The 13,855-nt window shown below is 45.2% G+C and overlaps 1 protein-coding gene across 2 annotated transcripts in view; it reads left to right on the top strand.

Annotated features, from left to right (window-relative positions):
- Window positions 1-13,855, top strand: part of dagla (diacylglycerol lipase, alpha) — a 28,894-nt gene that overhangs the window by 1,401 nt on the left and 13,638 nt on the right. Inside the window, exons 1-6 of one of the 2 annotated variants that reach the window (XM_076155466.1) lie at window positions 4,440-4,515; window positions 11,911-12,012; window positions 12,206-12,417; window positions 12,516-12,617; window positions 12,708-12,846; window positions 12,963-13,050. In XM_076155466.1, coding sequence (XP_076011581.1) covers window positions 11,918-12,012; window positions 12,206-12,417; window positions 12,516-12,617; window positions 12,708-12,846; window positions 12,963-13,050 — 636 coding nt within the window. In that variant the 5' untranslated portion in view covers window positions 4,440-4,515; window positions 11,911-11,917. Of the gene's footprint in view, window positions 1-4,439; window positions 4,516-11,910; window positions 12,013-12,205; window positions 12,418-12,515; window positions 12,618-12,707; window positions 12,847-12,962; window positions 13,051-13,855 lie in introns of those variants that run through there. The other variant, XM_076155465.1, reaches the window with a different exon arrangement.

The following is a 13,855-nucleotide window of genomic DNA, read 5'->3' as shown; positions in this document are numbered from 1 at the left end:
TGGGTTTAAAAAAAGAAGCTGGTATAGATGATAGGAATGTCACACCCGTTTATCACTGTCACCATGGATGCGCTGATAACAGGGCGTTCCTCTCTGGACTGCTGCTCAATTCAGGAAATGTAATTCAGCCCCTGTGGAGCCATTAAAACACAAACACACACACACTCAAACACACGTGACTTGCTCCATGTAGCTCTTCTTTAAAATGATTGTCATCTTCAGCTGCTCCAAGTGCAGAAGCAAAATCATTGATGTCACAGATGGTGGGCAAGTTTTGTGTGGAGCAGGTTCTTAACAACAGGCTTACTCTGTGAATCCCAGCCTGAGAGAACACTGAGATTCTGTGTCAATCTGCAAATGCTTGTAGAAATTAATTAATGACTTGTTACACACGAGTTGGCACGTATATTGTTTGCCAATTCAAAGGCTTGATCCTCTGGAGGATGCACGTCCATTAAGACAGGACAGCCTGCATGCACGGCCATCTGAAAAGAGACAAACCAGCTCCAGAGGATCCAGCTCATAATTGAAATGCAGCAGCAGTTCTTGACCTGTTGTAGTCTTCACTAATACATCAGGGCAGCAGAGGAATTGGAGACGAGCAAAGGTGCTGAGAACACGAATAATCAAACACACACCAGCGTTTACTTCTACTACTACTTCCACTACATTGCCTCTTTCCGGTTTGACATTTGTTGTGTCAAAGATAAGAGAGAGGCAGCGCACGCAACAGGCACAATCACGTTTGAATAAATGCATAGAATCACATTTGAATAAATGCATATGCAGCCTTTAAGTGTGCAGCACCCAGTTCATCCCTATTCCATGATGTCATGCTTAAGGATGGGGAAGGGTGCTGTCCACCAGTCAGTGATCGTGAAAAAAGGCAAAAGTATCATGTATGTGTTTCTGGGGCCTCGTCCTCTATCGACTCGTGCCTTTAGGTGGATTCAGCCTGACGTGTCGATGTTTGCCTGTCCACAGCTACGTGAGGCAATCACAGAGCCTTTTTTTGTGTGAAGCAGCAGCAGCAGCAGTAATCTATAGTCTTCTTTGGTAGATGTGCCTGCTGCCAGAATCAATGTGGTAATTTGAGGCTGCCACTGTTGTTGTCCTAAGGTAACACGCGTGTAAAGGAACGGATAGGTTTGGGATCAGGAATGGCATTTGAAGATGACACGGTTGTTAAGAATCCCCCAAAGCAGAGTGTAGTGTCTTTGATGAGTTCACGTTAGGGGGGGGGGGGGGTGATCCTGCTTAATGCTCAGGCACTTGCCAAAAAAAGAGATTAGAAGGAATCATCTGCAGTTGTTTGTTGAAACAGAAGAACAACCTTTATACTTCCTGGACCAGTATTGCAGTGTTTCCCCCTGGACAAATCTTCTTAGTGGGCTGAAACTGAAAATGTTGACCACTATACTCGTATATTTTAGTGTTTGCATATGTTAAAGTGATGGATGATGAATGTCTTCAGGAATAATGTGGACAAGCGCAGCAGAGGAGGCTGTGGAAGTGCAACAACTGACTTTCAGCAGTAGTACACAGCTGAAAGTGTCCACAGGGTTAGTGACCGATTCGTGGGCGGCCCCCCTGGTACTGTCTATGTTCAGGGGAAACCTTGGTGGTTTTATTTGAGTTTTTTGTCTTGTTTATTATCTTGGATTTCGTTCGAAATCTCATCCAAAGCCAGAGTTCAAGTACAACTCTTGCACAATTTGAATTTCTGTCTTCACAACATCAGAGCCTCCACACAATCAGCTGAAGTTCTGAAATATGACACTATACTAAATGTGTATCTACTGTACTGGATATTAAAAAGTGATAACCAAAGTCTCCTTCTCATACAGTATTCACCACCACACAGCTCCCAAGAGGTCCTTAATAATGAGTCAAGATGTGATGTCATTGAAAGTAGAATGTAATGGTCACTCACTGATTGGCTCAACGGAATTCAGGCCCAAACTATTCCACAGATATTTCACTCACCGTCCCTGTAATGTTACAAATCCTTCAAAAATGAATGGTTATCCAGGGTCAAACGTGATTGAAAGGTGAACATATTTGTATCTAAGTAAACGTACAACATCATGTAGAGTAGCTTTTGGTGGTTTATAGATTGGATTGTTGGGCTTACAGGCTTGGTAAGTGCAACCAAATACCTCCAGAATGCTACAAAAGAATAATACCAGTGACCAAGATCAGATGTTGTATCATTGCAGGACATTGACAAGTGCACCTGACCTATTATTTAAGACGGTTACACAACACTGAAAGCTTACGACTGCAGTGTGTCGCATCACGGTCCAAACCGCAGCAGCTATTTTCAGTATCTGACCGATAAAATGACAAACAAATCTGCTTCTGGTTTATGGCAGAAAGACAGAAGAGACAGATAGGTTGTCAGAGCACATATGTTAACACCCCAACATTAATACACCACACACACACACACACACACACAGGGAGAAACACACACATACCCACTTGCATTATGCCGTGCACACACTATTACTTCATCTGAAAGAAGAGAAAATGGAGTGGGAAGAGGTGAAAGGGATTGAGTGGGTGGCAGTGGGAGAAAAAGATGGAGAAAGAGGCAGAGGGAGAGTAGGAGTGAGTGGCACATGGCTTTCAGTCTAAAAAAAGAAGAGCAACACGAAACCAAAACCAGAATCTGGATTGGCTAAGATAAGAAAGAGGAGGAGGAGAGGCAAGGAGAGAGAGAGAAATCTCGGTTTCCTCTCTGGAAATGGTGCAGATGCTCGTGCTCTGTTCCATGTTCATAAATGTTCTCGCAAATATGAATACTGAATGAGTGTGTGGGTAGAAGAAAGACAACGCATGAAGATGGCAAGAGAGTAAGAAGAGGAGAAGAGATGAGAGGAAGAAAAACCAAATGGGAGAGAGATGAGGTTAGGATGGACAGCAGGGACGGACAGAATACTGCTGCAGTCTGACAGGGTTGGAATGAAAGAGAGAAAGACAGACAGGATGAGCGTAGACGCTGGGAGTGGAGCAGTGAGGGATGCGACTCTGACCCAGGCAGAAAAAAGGGAGAGACTGGAGCAGATGGACGTGGCGTGACTGTGAGCCGGTAGGTTTTGGACGGACAGGGGAGACGTTGGACCTGGGGGCCGCCGTCTTAACCTCAGTGCTTTGTGGAGGGATTCACTGCAGCCCATCTGTCCAGAACCAAACCTCACACCTCAGTAAACGCCTGCCCACACTGTTGCTCCAAGCACTTTTTTTCTTCTTCTTCTTCTTCTTCTTCTTCTTCTTATACCTTCTTAAAATTTCACACCACTGCAAGCTGCCGTCAGGACAGGAAGTCAATCCACGACTGCACGACTACAGGACTACACGCCTCTAAGCAGGAATATGTCCAATGACTATAGGAATGAAACTGGGATCTTACATAAGCTGGTATCTCGCACAAATACGATGACTATCTGGAAATGATGTCCAAACTAGGGCCCTGACATTTTTCTTTTGGTAAATTAGAACATTGTTAAAGATATTTGGTGTTTTCTTACCACCTATAGTCTATAGAGAATGTGATCCATGGAACAATCCACTAAAAGCTCTTCTACATTAAGATATGAGATGGATACAAATTTGTTCTTCACTGTGTCTTTGTGGGTCACCATCTTATTGTATCCAAGGTAGATTTGAGAACAACATATTTGAGACCGTAGCATAACACGGCTCTGTGTCCACACATGCTGTTGTGTACCTGACCTCCATCTTTTTGCCATTGAAGAAATCACTCAGGCTTCCATAAGGCTCCATTATAAGACCTAGTTTGTAAGAAATCCCTGTTTAGACTCCGATTACACTGCCATAAATGAACCGATTCTCGAAAATCAACATCATTTGCAGTAGAATTACCTCAAGTAACCGACCTAGATTACGCAATTGTAAATAGATGTATCCAGGCATGTAAACATCTTGGTCAGTGATCATGCAGCTCCTTCACTGTGTAATCCCATTCATTCCACACATGTATGCACCTTACATATTTGCTTTAATCACAGTCCAGAGAAATCATCTGAGTGAATGTGAACATAGTAACTGATCTCATTGTGCTGAGCCTGCCCGCCCGCCTGCCCGCCTGCCTGCCTGCCTGCCTGCCTGCCTGCCTGCCTGCCTGCCTGCCTGCCTGCCTGCCTGCCTGCCTGCTGCTGAAGGCGTCACACAGCTGTTGACACCGTGCAGCCATCACCGTTCCGAACTGTGTCTTTTATGCAACACATGTGGTGGAATCGTGACTTGTGTAAATAGATTGCCGTTTGTTGGTTCACACCGTTGATGGCGAGCTGTGTTTGATAGCTGCTACATCAAGTGCAGTAGGTTGCACAAGAACAAATTAAGGAATGGATGACAGCGGCTTTTGAAGTGATAAGATCTGTTAGACATGCCTTCAATGCCTTCAATGTGAGCTCAGACCCTGCAGACCGGCTCAGGACGTTGCAGGGAGTAGGTGAAGCTGCAGAAGGTGTCAGATGCTGTTTTAAGGTACAAGCTGCTGTGTTTGAATGTCTTAGTTTACATTCTGTGTGCGTGCTGATTGAAAACTATGCAGTTCTCTATGCAGAGGAATGAGACATGTATGACCAGGTAACCAAGACAAGACAAGGAATCCAAACAATCTCTGCTTTTGTCAGGTGAACATGCACACAGTTGAGACACGTCGGCTTGTTTACTTGTTGGTATTTTCGATCTGCTGTTTGATCAGCAAATCAACACAAACATCAGAATGAATTATGTGAGTTTCACCCAGAGGAAGCAGCCAGCAGACTGCAGAGGAAAAGAGAAACTGGATTTCATTTTGTGTTTGTCTTTGCTTCATACAAACATTTCACAAGTTCCCTGATTCCAGGTTGGCTTGGTGTCCTGTTCTCAATATTTCAGACTAAATCTGTTAGCCACAAATTGTGTTTCTACCAACATGGAAGCTTATTGCAGTACAAATCATCGCTGCAAGGCTTCTGATAGGTTTTCAGGTTTTCCAAGTTTCCAATCGAGCCTCTTTCAGTGCCATTTTTCATTGTAATTGAAATGAATTCACCTTTGTCATTTAAAGCCTGTAGCTTGAACCATTTGTACGTTTTCATTGCTGTGGATTTGCTGTCATCTTAGGCCACAGAGCAGCTGAAAGCCATTACCAATTACAAATGATGATCTATTGCTTGTCGTGTGCTGAATCATGCTGAAGTAGATTTCTGTCTTTCATTCACGTTAATGCAATACAACCATCTACAAATAAAGGTCAACAAAGTTAATTCCAGCCAATTCAGACAACGGTGACACAGATCTCATCGCTTGTATCAGTGGCAGATTAATCATCAGCGAGAATTGAGAGTACAACCCCATTATGGCGATGGACGGTTGCCTCGGCGTTGCTCAGCTGTTTGTTTTCAAACCTGTTTTTAATGTCGGCGGTGTCCTGTGTGTGTGTGCAGAGAGAAGGACAAGGCAAACACGTAAGAAATGAGCTGGAAGAGTGTGTGAAGGTGGTGGGGTTCAGAGGTGTGTGTGTGTGGATACAGAGGCTGTGATGGAAGAGCAAAAATGTGTAAGTTAACCTTCATGGTAGAAATATGTTCATAAACCAGATCAACCTGCTGTCAGGAGAACAAAACACAGCTAAACAACAAAACAGTGATGAGGCTTTAGATTAGTGGCAGTAATTGTGGTTCTCTATTGATATATCTCCAAAGTAAGCAGGCTGGTTGGTTAATACTTTAATTGCAGGTGCTCGCCCTATTATGTCATTGCTAATGGGTGAATAGTAAGTGTTCTTTATGAAAGGTTATGGTTGCTGCGTGATGATGCAGTCTGTTTGTTTCACTCGCTCCACGCTAAGGACAGGCAGGGAGCCCCGGCTTTGTGGTGACATCATTGTTGTTGCATCACGTGGGTATGGGCCCGGGCCTGGCACACAGAAGCACGCGGCGTGCAGCACAAAAGCATTTCTCACATGCAGGGACTTGTCACAGCCTTTTCACAAAACACATGTCATGGGGATTCAGACAGAGTTGCTGGCTGAGAGTGCGAGTTTGCGTGACTCATGGTGAACGGAGGGAGCACCGGCGTAGCGGAGACGGACAGCAGCGGTGTAGCCTCGTCCTTCAGGCCCGAAGGTCGCAGGCCTTTTGATGTCACGTTGGGACTTTTGTTACCTGATTGAACTGCGATGGTTCTGTAGGAGCTGAGGTGTATTTTTGGGTTAAACCGAACCAACCTGTGTAAATTAATTTTCCAAAATAGACCTGACCCAAAAGGGACCTGAGGACAGTTAGACTTGACCCAAAACATACCCCTGTATATTTAGACACCATCTGAAACGCTTCAACAGAAAGAACATCAACCACAGGCAGCTTCTCTCTCAACTTTCTCCTCATGTTGGCAAAGACGGCCTCCTTTATTCCTCCACTTCCCACTCGCTCATCTCACCTCATCAAGCACACGCCTCCCTGCAGTCATTTAAACCACTTAAGTCAACCCTTTACTGTGTTTTTGCTCACAAGGATTATTATAGCTGGAAAAATGTAAAAACCTGCAGACGTCCACCGAGTCGCGCTGTAGCACTGGGAGAATATAATACAAGGGATAGGATGGAAGGTAGTTACTCTCCCTTCCCAGAGAATGTGCTTCCCCATGGCCGTGAAAGCCGTCGCCCCCTGGTGGGGCAACTGTAGCTCAGTGAAGCCTACAGAAACCCAGAAAGAGCACCGCCAGAACAGAAGACCAGTAACCAACACTCTGGCTCTGTTCTACCCTGGACAACGACTATAGTGCCACAAATAAAGGGTTGGCTCAAGAATCGTACAAAACACCTTAAGATTTGATACTTGATGTGTTTGTGGCAATGGTGAGTGCCAAAATGAGCTCAGTAGAAGAAATTTGTGGAGGGTTGTACTTTTCTTCCTCTGGGCTTCTGTTGTTATCACGCACCGGCACCATGTGATCCGAGCCGGGACTCTGCACGGGTCCACTCGGATGGTAGCACAGGGCCGCCAAACAGGAGGTCAACGTCTCGGTAGTAATGAAATATTAGTGAAGTAAGAACAGTCATCAGTCAAACCCTAGTGTCGCCTTTTACGTTCTCACTTTTCTTCCCCGACATATTCCCTCTGTGCCGTTGCTGACTGGCAGCATTCTCTCAACCCATTCATGCTGTGGAATTAACGTCTGCACATCTCCTCTGTACCGACACCTGCTCCTTATCTGTGTTAAATTTACAAATCTAGAAAAACAAGCAAGAAAAGCATCATGACAAATGCACAAGCAAGGAATATTTTTGATTTACAGCAACGTGTGTTTGTATTGTGGTTGTTTGGACAGAAAGAGACACATTTGCATTGAAATATTAAATTGTGATGCATAATAAATGAGGGAAGGGGACCTTAGGGACACACAGCAGCACTTCCTCCTTTTTTCCTCCTGCTTATGTGCTGAGAGCGTCACTCTGCTTTCACAATAAAATGAGAAATGGTATTATGGTTATTCTGCAAGCATGACTTTTGACTTCATAAAGCGTAGGATGTGCTGCACTTTGATATGAAAGAGTTGTTATTGTAAATACACAAAATAATGACGGCTCTCCCCAGCGGTGTGCACACATGCAGTTAGAGTAGACGGAGGATTTGTGTCGGCTTGAGTCTCATGCATCAGGAAAGGTTTAGTCAGGAGTGCTGACCACATGGAATGTCAGGAAAGCTCTCAAAGAACCATTTCACACTGAATGACGTGCTGAATGTGCGTCACAACTTTGAAATATGACATCACTGTAGACCTTCAATGTATTTCTAGACCTTCTAAACTGTGGAGGAGCCCTGACAACAAGGCCCCAGGTCCAAATGTAACAAGTCTCCCTCTCTCTCTCCCTCCCTGTATATAAGTATAAGACTCTATACCTGCACTTGCGACACCATATGTTACCTCTAAACAGTCACATTCAAATTCAAAAACACCTGTAGCCATAGCGGTGTTTACTTCCTGTAACGGAACACAGAGAACATAATGTGATGTGAGCGCGCTGAAGACGAAACGTGAAAAAGCATCCAAACAAAGTAGCTGCAGCATCTCCAGTAAGTGCATCTGCTGCTGTCTGGGGCCGAAACCAAACACCGCCTAGCGTCCCCGGGGTGATGGATGAGACTGCCCTTGAGGAGGCAGTAGCTATTAGTGTGGAAAGGCAGATACTGATGACCGCGGTGTGTTTCAACAAAACGATGCGAGCGCGGCCGTCTCATCAGAGGCCGGTGCTGATTAGCCGGACAGAGAACTAATGGCTTTGATTAACGTGTCACTATGCCCTTTGACTGATTTGCGATCCCACCATTACAGGGTTACTGTCTTCAGATGACTTAAAGGCTTAAACCTACTGACACTGAAGTGCAGAGCGGAGACTTCAAATGGGATTCTGTGGAATATTCACAAGATGTCAATAAGCAGCAGTGTTGGGATCATCCTCTGTGGAATGTGACCGGCGTCGGCTCTGCTGCTGTGACGGCACTGCAGGGCCATAGTTTGGTGAATTTAGAGGATTTCTCAGTGTTCCTTGTATATTGATCTCCACTCAACCTCTGTAGTGACAAATCGGAGAAGAAGAAATAACCTAGAAAGGACTGTGAAGAAGGTAATGATGTGATAGTTTACAGTCTCAATTCAATTCTATTCATAGCTTTACAGAACCAACAAAGAGAACTTGAAGAAAAGAGAACCAAGAGAGGACAACCATGGTGTTAGAGACGGTGAGAGAAATATTAAATGATTCAATAAATGGTGAGGGATGAAGTCTTGTAGGTGGCAAATTCACTTTTGTGGTTTCTGGCGGCACAGAACCGGAACCAAACCAGCTCCAGAACTAGAACCTTGCTGGTAAGAAAAGTAGCTTATGTGTCTTCAGACTCTCACTTCCCAACTCCTGGGGTGAATTCTAGCCCCAACGTGAGCCTGAACAGGATAATTGGGTAGAGAGAATGGATGTAAACTGTGGACAAAATGTACCGAAGGGAACGCTGGGCCACCGCGTTGGTTTCCATCTTGTATCCTTACTGTCCAATCCCATCTAATTCGCAATTATGTTGTAATGTTTTTCCCCTTCCGATGTCTCTGCTGGGAGTTTGAGCCATGTCGTAACAAACAGACAGACAGAGTGCTGATAACAGGGTCCCCCGAGGTCTCAGCTCTGCCTCCTGGATCTAGGAGATCGCTTTGATTTCTCTGGCCTCATTGTTTTGGCCTAATTTAGTTTTTTGGTTGGTGATTTGTTCCGACACTCCCTCACTTCTTTTACCCTCTTTCTTGCCTCTTGTTTCCACTGTCCTCTTTTAATGTCACTCCAACCCAAATGGGAGTTTAACACGGAGCTCTGAGAGCGATATGAACCCATTCACACGTCCACGTCTCCTTCACGCTTCTGCTTTTTACCTCCACGCTGAGTGAGAAGGACTGAACGTTGTGAACTTGGAGCTGTATATCAAAAGTAATTTCACGTTCCCTTTGTCTTATGGAGATCTCGTCTATCAGGCCATTACTTTTTCTTCCACTGTTGTGCCTCGGTTTTATGATTTAATGGCAGGTACCAAAGCCTTACACCAGCTTATAAAGCCGGTTTGCTAATGACCTTCACCCAGTATCCTCATCCGCCACACACTGGAGACTTTGTCGTCCACACCTCTGCTTTAGGAAGTCTCAGTGTTCAGTTAAAGATTAATTACATACAATGAGTTGGCTGAACCTGGCAACAATCCACATCTAGATCATTGTACGAGTGTGAACAACTGACACTCGGGGGCACAAGCTTTGTTTTCTGACCTTAGTGACCTTCAAAGTAGACACATACTTCTCCCCTCAATGCTAAATGTCACAAATTCACAGTGAATTCACAAATGCAGACCGATGACCTTCTAAAAATTCCTTTTATATACTTTTAAATGGTTGTGCGGAACTGTTAACATCAATGAAACTAACAATTTTGTTTTCCAATTGAATTCCAACCCCCTTATTCCCGAGTCCACAACCCCGTGCAAAGCTGTCATATTGTGGCTAACTGGTAGTCATCCCATCCTTGGTTTGTGGATGGGATCTAAGTCTTAGTCACAAACACTAGGGATGCATTCAGGTGACTTTAACACTTCATAGGCATTAGTGTTGCATGTTGAAGAGAGATGAGAAGAGACCCTCCACACACAGGTCAGCCATCTCTGCAAACAAGACTCCAAACAGCACATTCACCAGGGTTTCTCAACCTCTTGTGAAAGAAAAGAGGAAGAGGTCTGTCGAAAGACAAACATACGTTGAGTAACGCATGTAAGAATGGTTTCCATTTTCAATTTCTATTTCAGATTATTCTGAGTGGTGTTGCCTTCACACCGTCCTCGTCTCAGGAACCTGAATGCCTCCTTCACTGCTGTTTTGATTTGATGGTTTGTTACAAATGACTGGGATCATTTCAACAAAGACTCATATCCAGGTAGTTCTCTGGTCATAGGGACATGGTCTAGGAATTTGAACGTCATTTAGGCTTTCCTTACTGTTGGGCTTGTATAAATGATGTCCTCCCTGGCAGCGCATTACCAGATATGTTAGAGATACGAGTGCGTGACTTCGTTTTTGTGCTAATAGCTAACAGGAAACAGTAAGAGAGCCGTACTGTTGCTTTAGTCAGGGCTCTTTTAAGGGGAGAGTCTGGGGAGGCTGGGGGCTTAGGGGTGAATGTTGTCACAGTTAGTGACATCATGAATGATGTCAGTGGACACAGCGACTGCTTCGACAAGATGTTGCAGCTCAGTGGGGGTGCTGAGGAGGGTCGGCAAGGAAGGGTAGAAACACCCAAAGGGCCCCTTTTAAGGGGTATGAAGGCGGGTCAGGGGAGGCCGGGGATCAGGGGTAATGGGTCCAGCATAACTAGATTGATATCGGCACATGATTTCTCTGAATCAGTGTGCAGGTAAAGGTAGCGAGTGAGACCTGTTGGTGATCATGGAGGGGCCCTGCCAGTCTCTCAGTCACTGGAAATGTTAAGTAAGACACATAAATCCTTAATATTGACGTCTAAGTTGAGTTACTAAATCAGTTGCAAAGCTCACCTCCGGTCTTTTGGCTCAGTTTTATATAGAGAAAAGCTTTTTTTTTCACATTGGTCATATTCTTGTCACAACTGGGATGTCTGTGCTTTAGTGTTCTACAAATAAGAATGAGCAGTGCACAGTAAAGGCTGCATCAGCCTGTATCAGCACCAGAAGGCCGACATCAGCCCCTCTGTGAGTGCTGCTGCTCTCCCGGTCTCCCTCTTTTACTTTCCAGCTCAGGCCTGAGGCGACGCCAGCAGAGAGACGCACAATGCTTTGTCAAAAACAGATGGAATGAGGAATAAGAAGGGAGTCTTAATCATATATGGAAGCTGGGTCTCGATCTTTACCTCATTAAGTGCTGCATTTTCTCTCCCGTCTCTCTGCCTTTAGTCTCATCTGCTCTGTCTCCCATTATCTTCCTCCACCTCTCTGCAACTCTGCCTATTTGCATTTTTAACCCCATAGGAAAACAAAATACAGTAATTCCTTTGGTTTGTGTGTACTGAGGAGGTTCCTCAAGGTGTCTGAGCTGTACAAATAATGGCTGCACACTCAGACATCCAGGTTGACCTCGCGGCGTCTTTTTGCATGTGTACTGTGTGTCTTAGTGTTGTGTTGCCACAGGTGGGACGCAGGCAGACGCTCCAGTCCTTGTTGCTAAATGAAAGATGGTAAACCTCAGAGTATTGACTCGACCCTCTTTTGGTTTGTGTATTTATGACTTCCTGTATGTGCTCTGTGCATAAGATGGTAGTGATGTCATGGTACCTTTTGCAGAATGAGGCATCATCATCATCATCGTTCTGCTGCGTCTGTCTCCCTACAGGGCAGTGATGCCGGGCATGGTGATTTTCCGGCGGCGCTGGTCAGTTGGCAGTGATGACCTGGTGCTGCCTGCCCTCTTCCTTTTTCTGCTGCACTGCATCTGGTAAGTCCACGTTCCCTTCACTTACATATATGCAAACACATTTTTCCACTGAGCTTCTGAGCAAAGAGTTTGTGGCTGGTTCTTCACGTGTGTGTGTGTGTGTGTGTGTGTGTGTGTGTGTGTGTGCGTGTGTGTGTGTGTGTGTGTGTGTGTGTGTGTGTGTGTGTGTGTGTGTGTGTGTGTGGTCGCACAGGTTGGTGGTTCTGTCTGTGGTTCTGTTCGGACTCCCATATGGCTCAGATCAGTCCTGCTCTCTCACACTGGTGGACCATGGCCGAGGGTATCTGGGCATCTTGGTCAGCTGCCTCATCTGTGAGAGCGCCATCATGTGGCTGAGCATGAGAGGCAGCATTCTGTACACACAGCCCAGGGAAGCTGTGCAGTATGTCCTCTATATACGACTCGGTAAGACACAAAGAAGCACACTTTCCTTTTATATAGATGTGCTTTATGCAGGATAAAATGCTGACAGATTTCCTACATTCTGATTCCCTTGTCACCAGCTATTCTGTTGGTGGAGCTAGCGTATGCTGTAGTGGGAATAGCCTGGCTCGTCCAGTATTACCAGCCGTGCTCTGACGTCACTGCCAAAAACCTGGCGTTGGGTGAGTGAACGGGAACACAAAGTCACATAATAAGGGAACAGTGCTGAATTGCCGAATGTCTGAATGTGAACGTTTTCTTTTTCTCTCCAGGAATCGTGGCGTGTAACTGGTTAGTCATATTTAGCGTTTGCATCACCCTCATGTGCACCTTCGATCCTACGGGTCGGACCTTCGTCAAACTCAAAGCCACCCGTCGGCGTCAGCGCAACCTCACTACGTATACGCTCAGGTACCAGCAGGGCCTTAGATTCTGCTTCTTCTGTCCCTTGTCTCATTTAACTTGTGATGCATAGATTTACTCCACGGCCGCCTCAGTCGTGACTTTGTGTTTGTCTGTGCGTGTAGACACAGACTAGAGGAAGGCCAAGCCAGCAGCTGGAGCAGGAGGCTGAAATTCTTCATGTGCTGCACAAGAGCCCAGGATACACAATCTGTGAGTCACCCAAATGCTGCAACTCATTTCTCTTCCTCAGCTAAACTAAAATATGGAAAATAATAAAGGCAGAATTGTGTGGAGTAGCATGGAGTTTCCTGATCCCAGCGGGTTGAAACAGGACTGTGACACAGAGCTCATTACACAGCTACTTCCCAAACATGTTGAACAACTTTATGAAATATAAATGGGAGTGTTTTCATTACAGGCTAAAATCAATTTAATAGCCGTTTATCGAAAAATAGTTCAGCTCAACCACAGACGTATAAATGTTGATGACAAGCATTTAGTGGACGACACTGTAGCAGAAGTGCAGGCAGAGGAGGTAAACAAAACAAGAGAAATGGCTGTCAGCTTTCAAATGTTCTTTTTTCCCTCAATGGAAGTCGTTCACAGTGATGACAGTTAATGGCCGAGGAGAAATACACGGCATAGCTAAACACGCAGCATGCAAAGATAATGCAAAGGCTGGTCAGTGGTGCTGCGGTTGTTAAAGCGTTGTGGCCACTTATGGAGGTCTGCTGCTGCTGCCCAAGTGTGTGTCCGTCCACGTTAACCGACTCGTTACACGTTTACACAGCAAAGGACAGAGCGAATGGTGTCGTCTACACACACACACACACACACATGATCCCTGATGTGACACAGCTACCTGCTCTGTCAACAGTATAATGTGCTAAACAAATAACTGCCGGCACATTAGAAGTGAGTATTTCACAGAGCCAGAGATGAGATTGAGCCGTTTGTGTGACAGCTGTGAACTCCACGTTTCATTATTCATCTTCTTTTTGTGATGAATCGACCC

Source organism: Genypterus blacodes, unplaced genomic scaffold (genome assembly GCF_046128005.1).
Source record: "Genypterus blacodes isolate CSIRO-AG114 ecotype Tasmania unplaced genomic scaffold, CSIRO-AGI_Gbla_v1 ptg000067l_1, whole genome shotgun sequence".
NCBI classification, from domain to species: Eukaryota; Metazoa; Chordata; class Actinopteri; order Ophidiiformes; family Ophidiidae; genus Genypterus; species Genypterus blacodes.
Note: the sequence above shows the minus strand (reverse complement) of the source record. Positions and strands in the feature narration are given on the sequence as shown.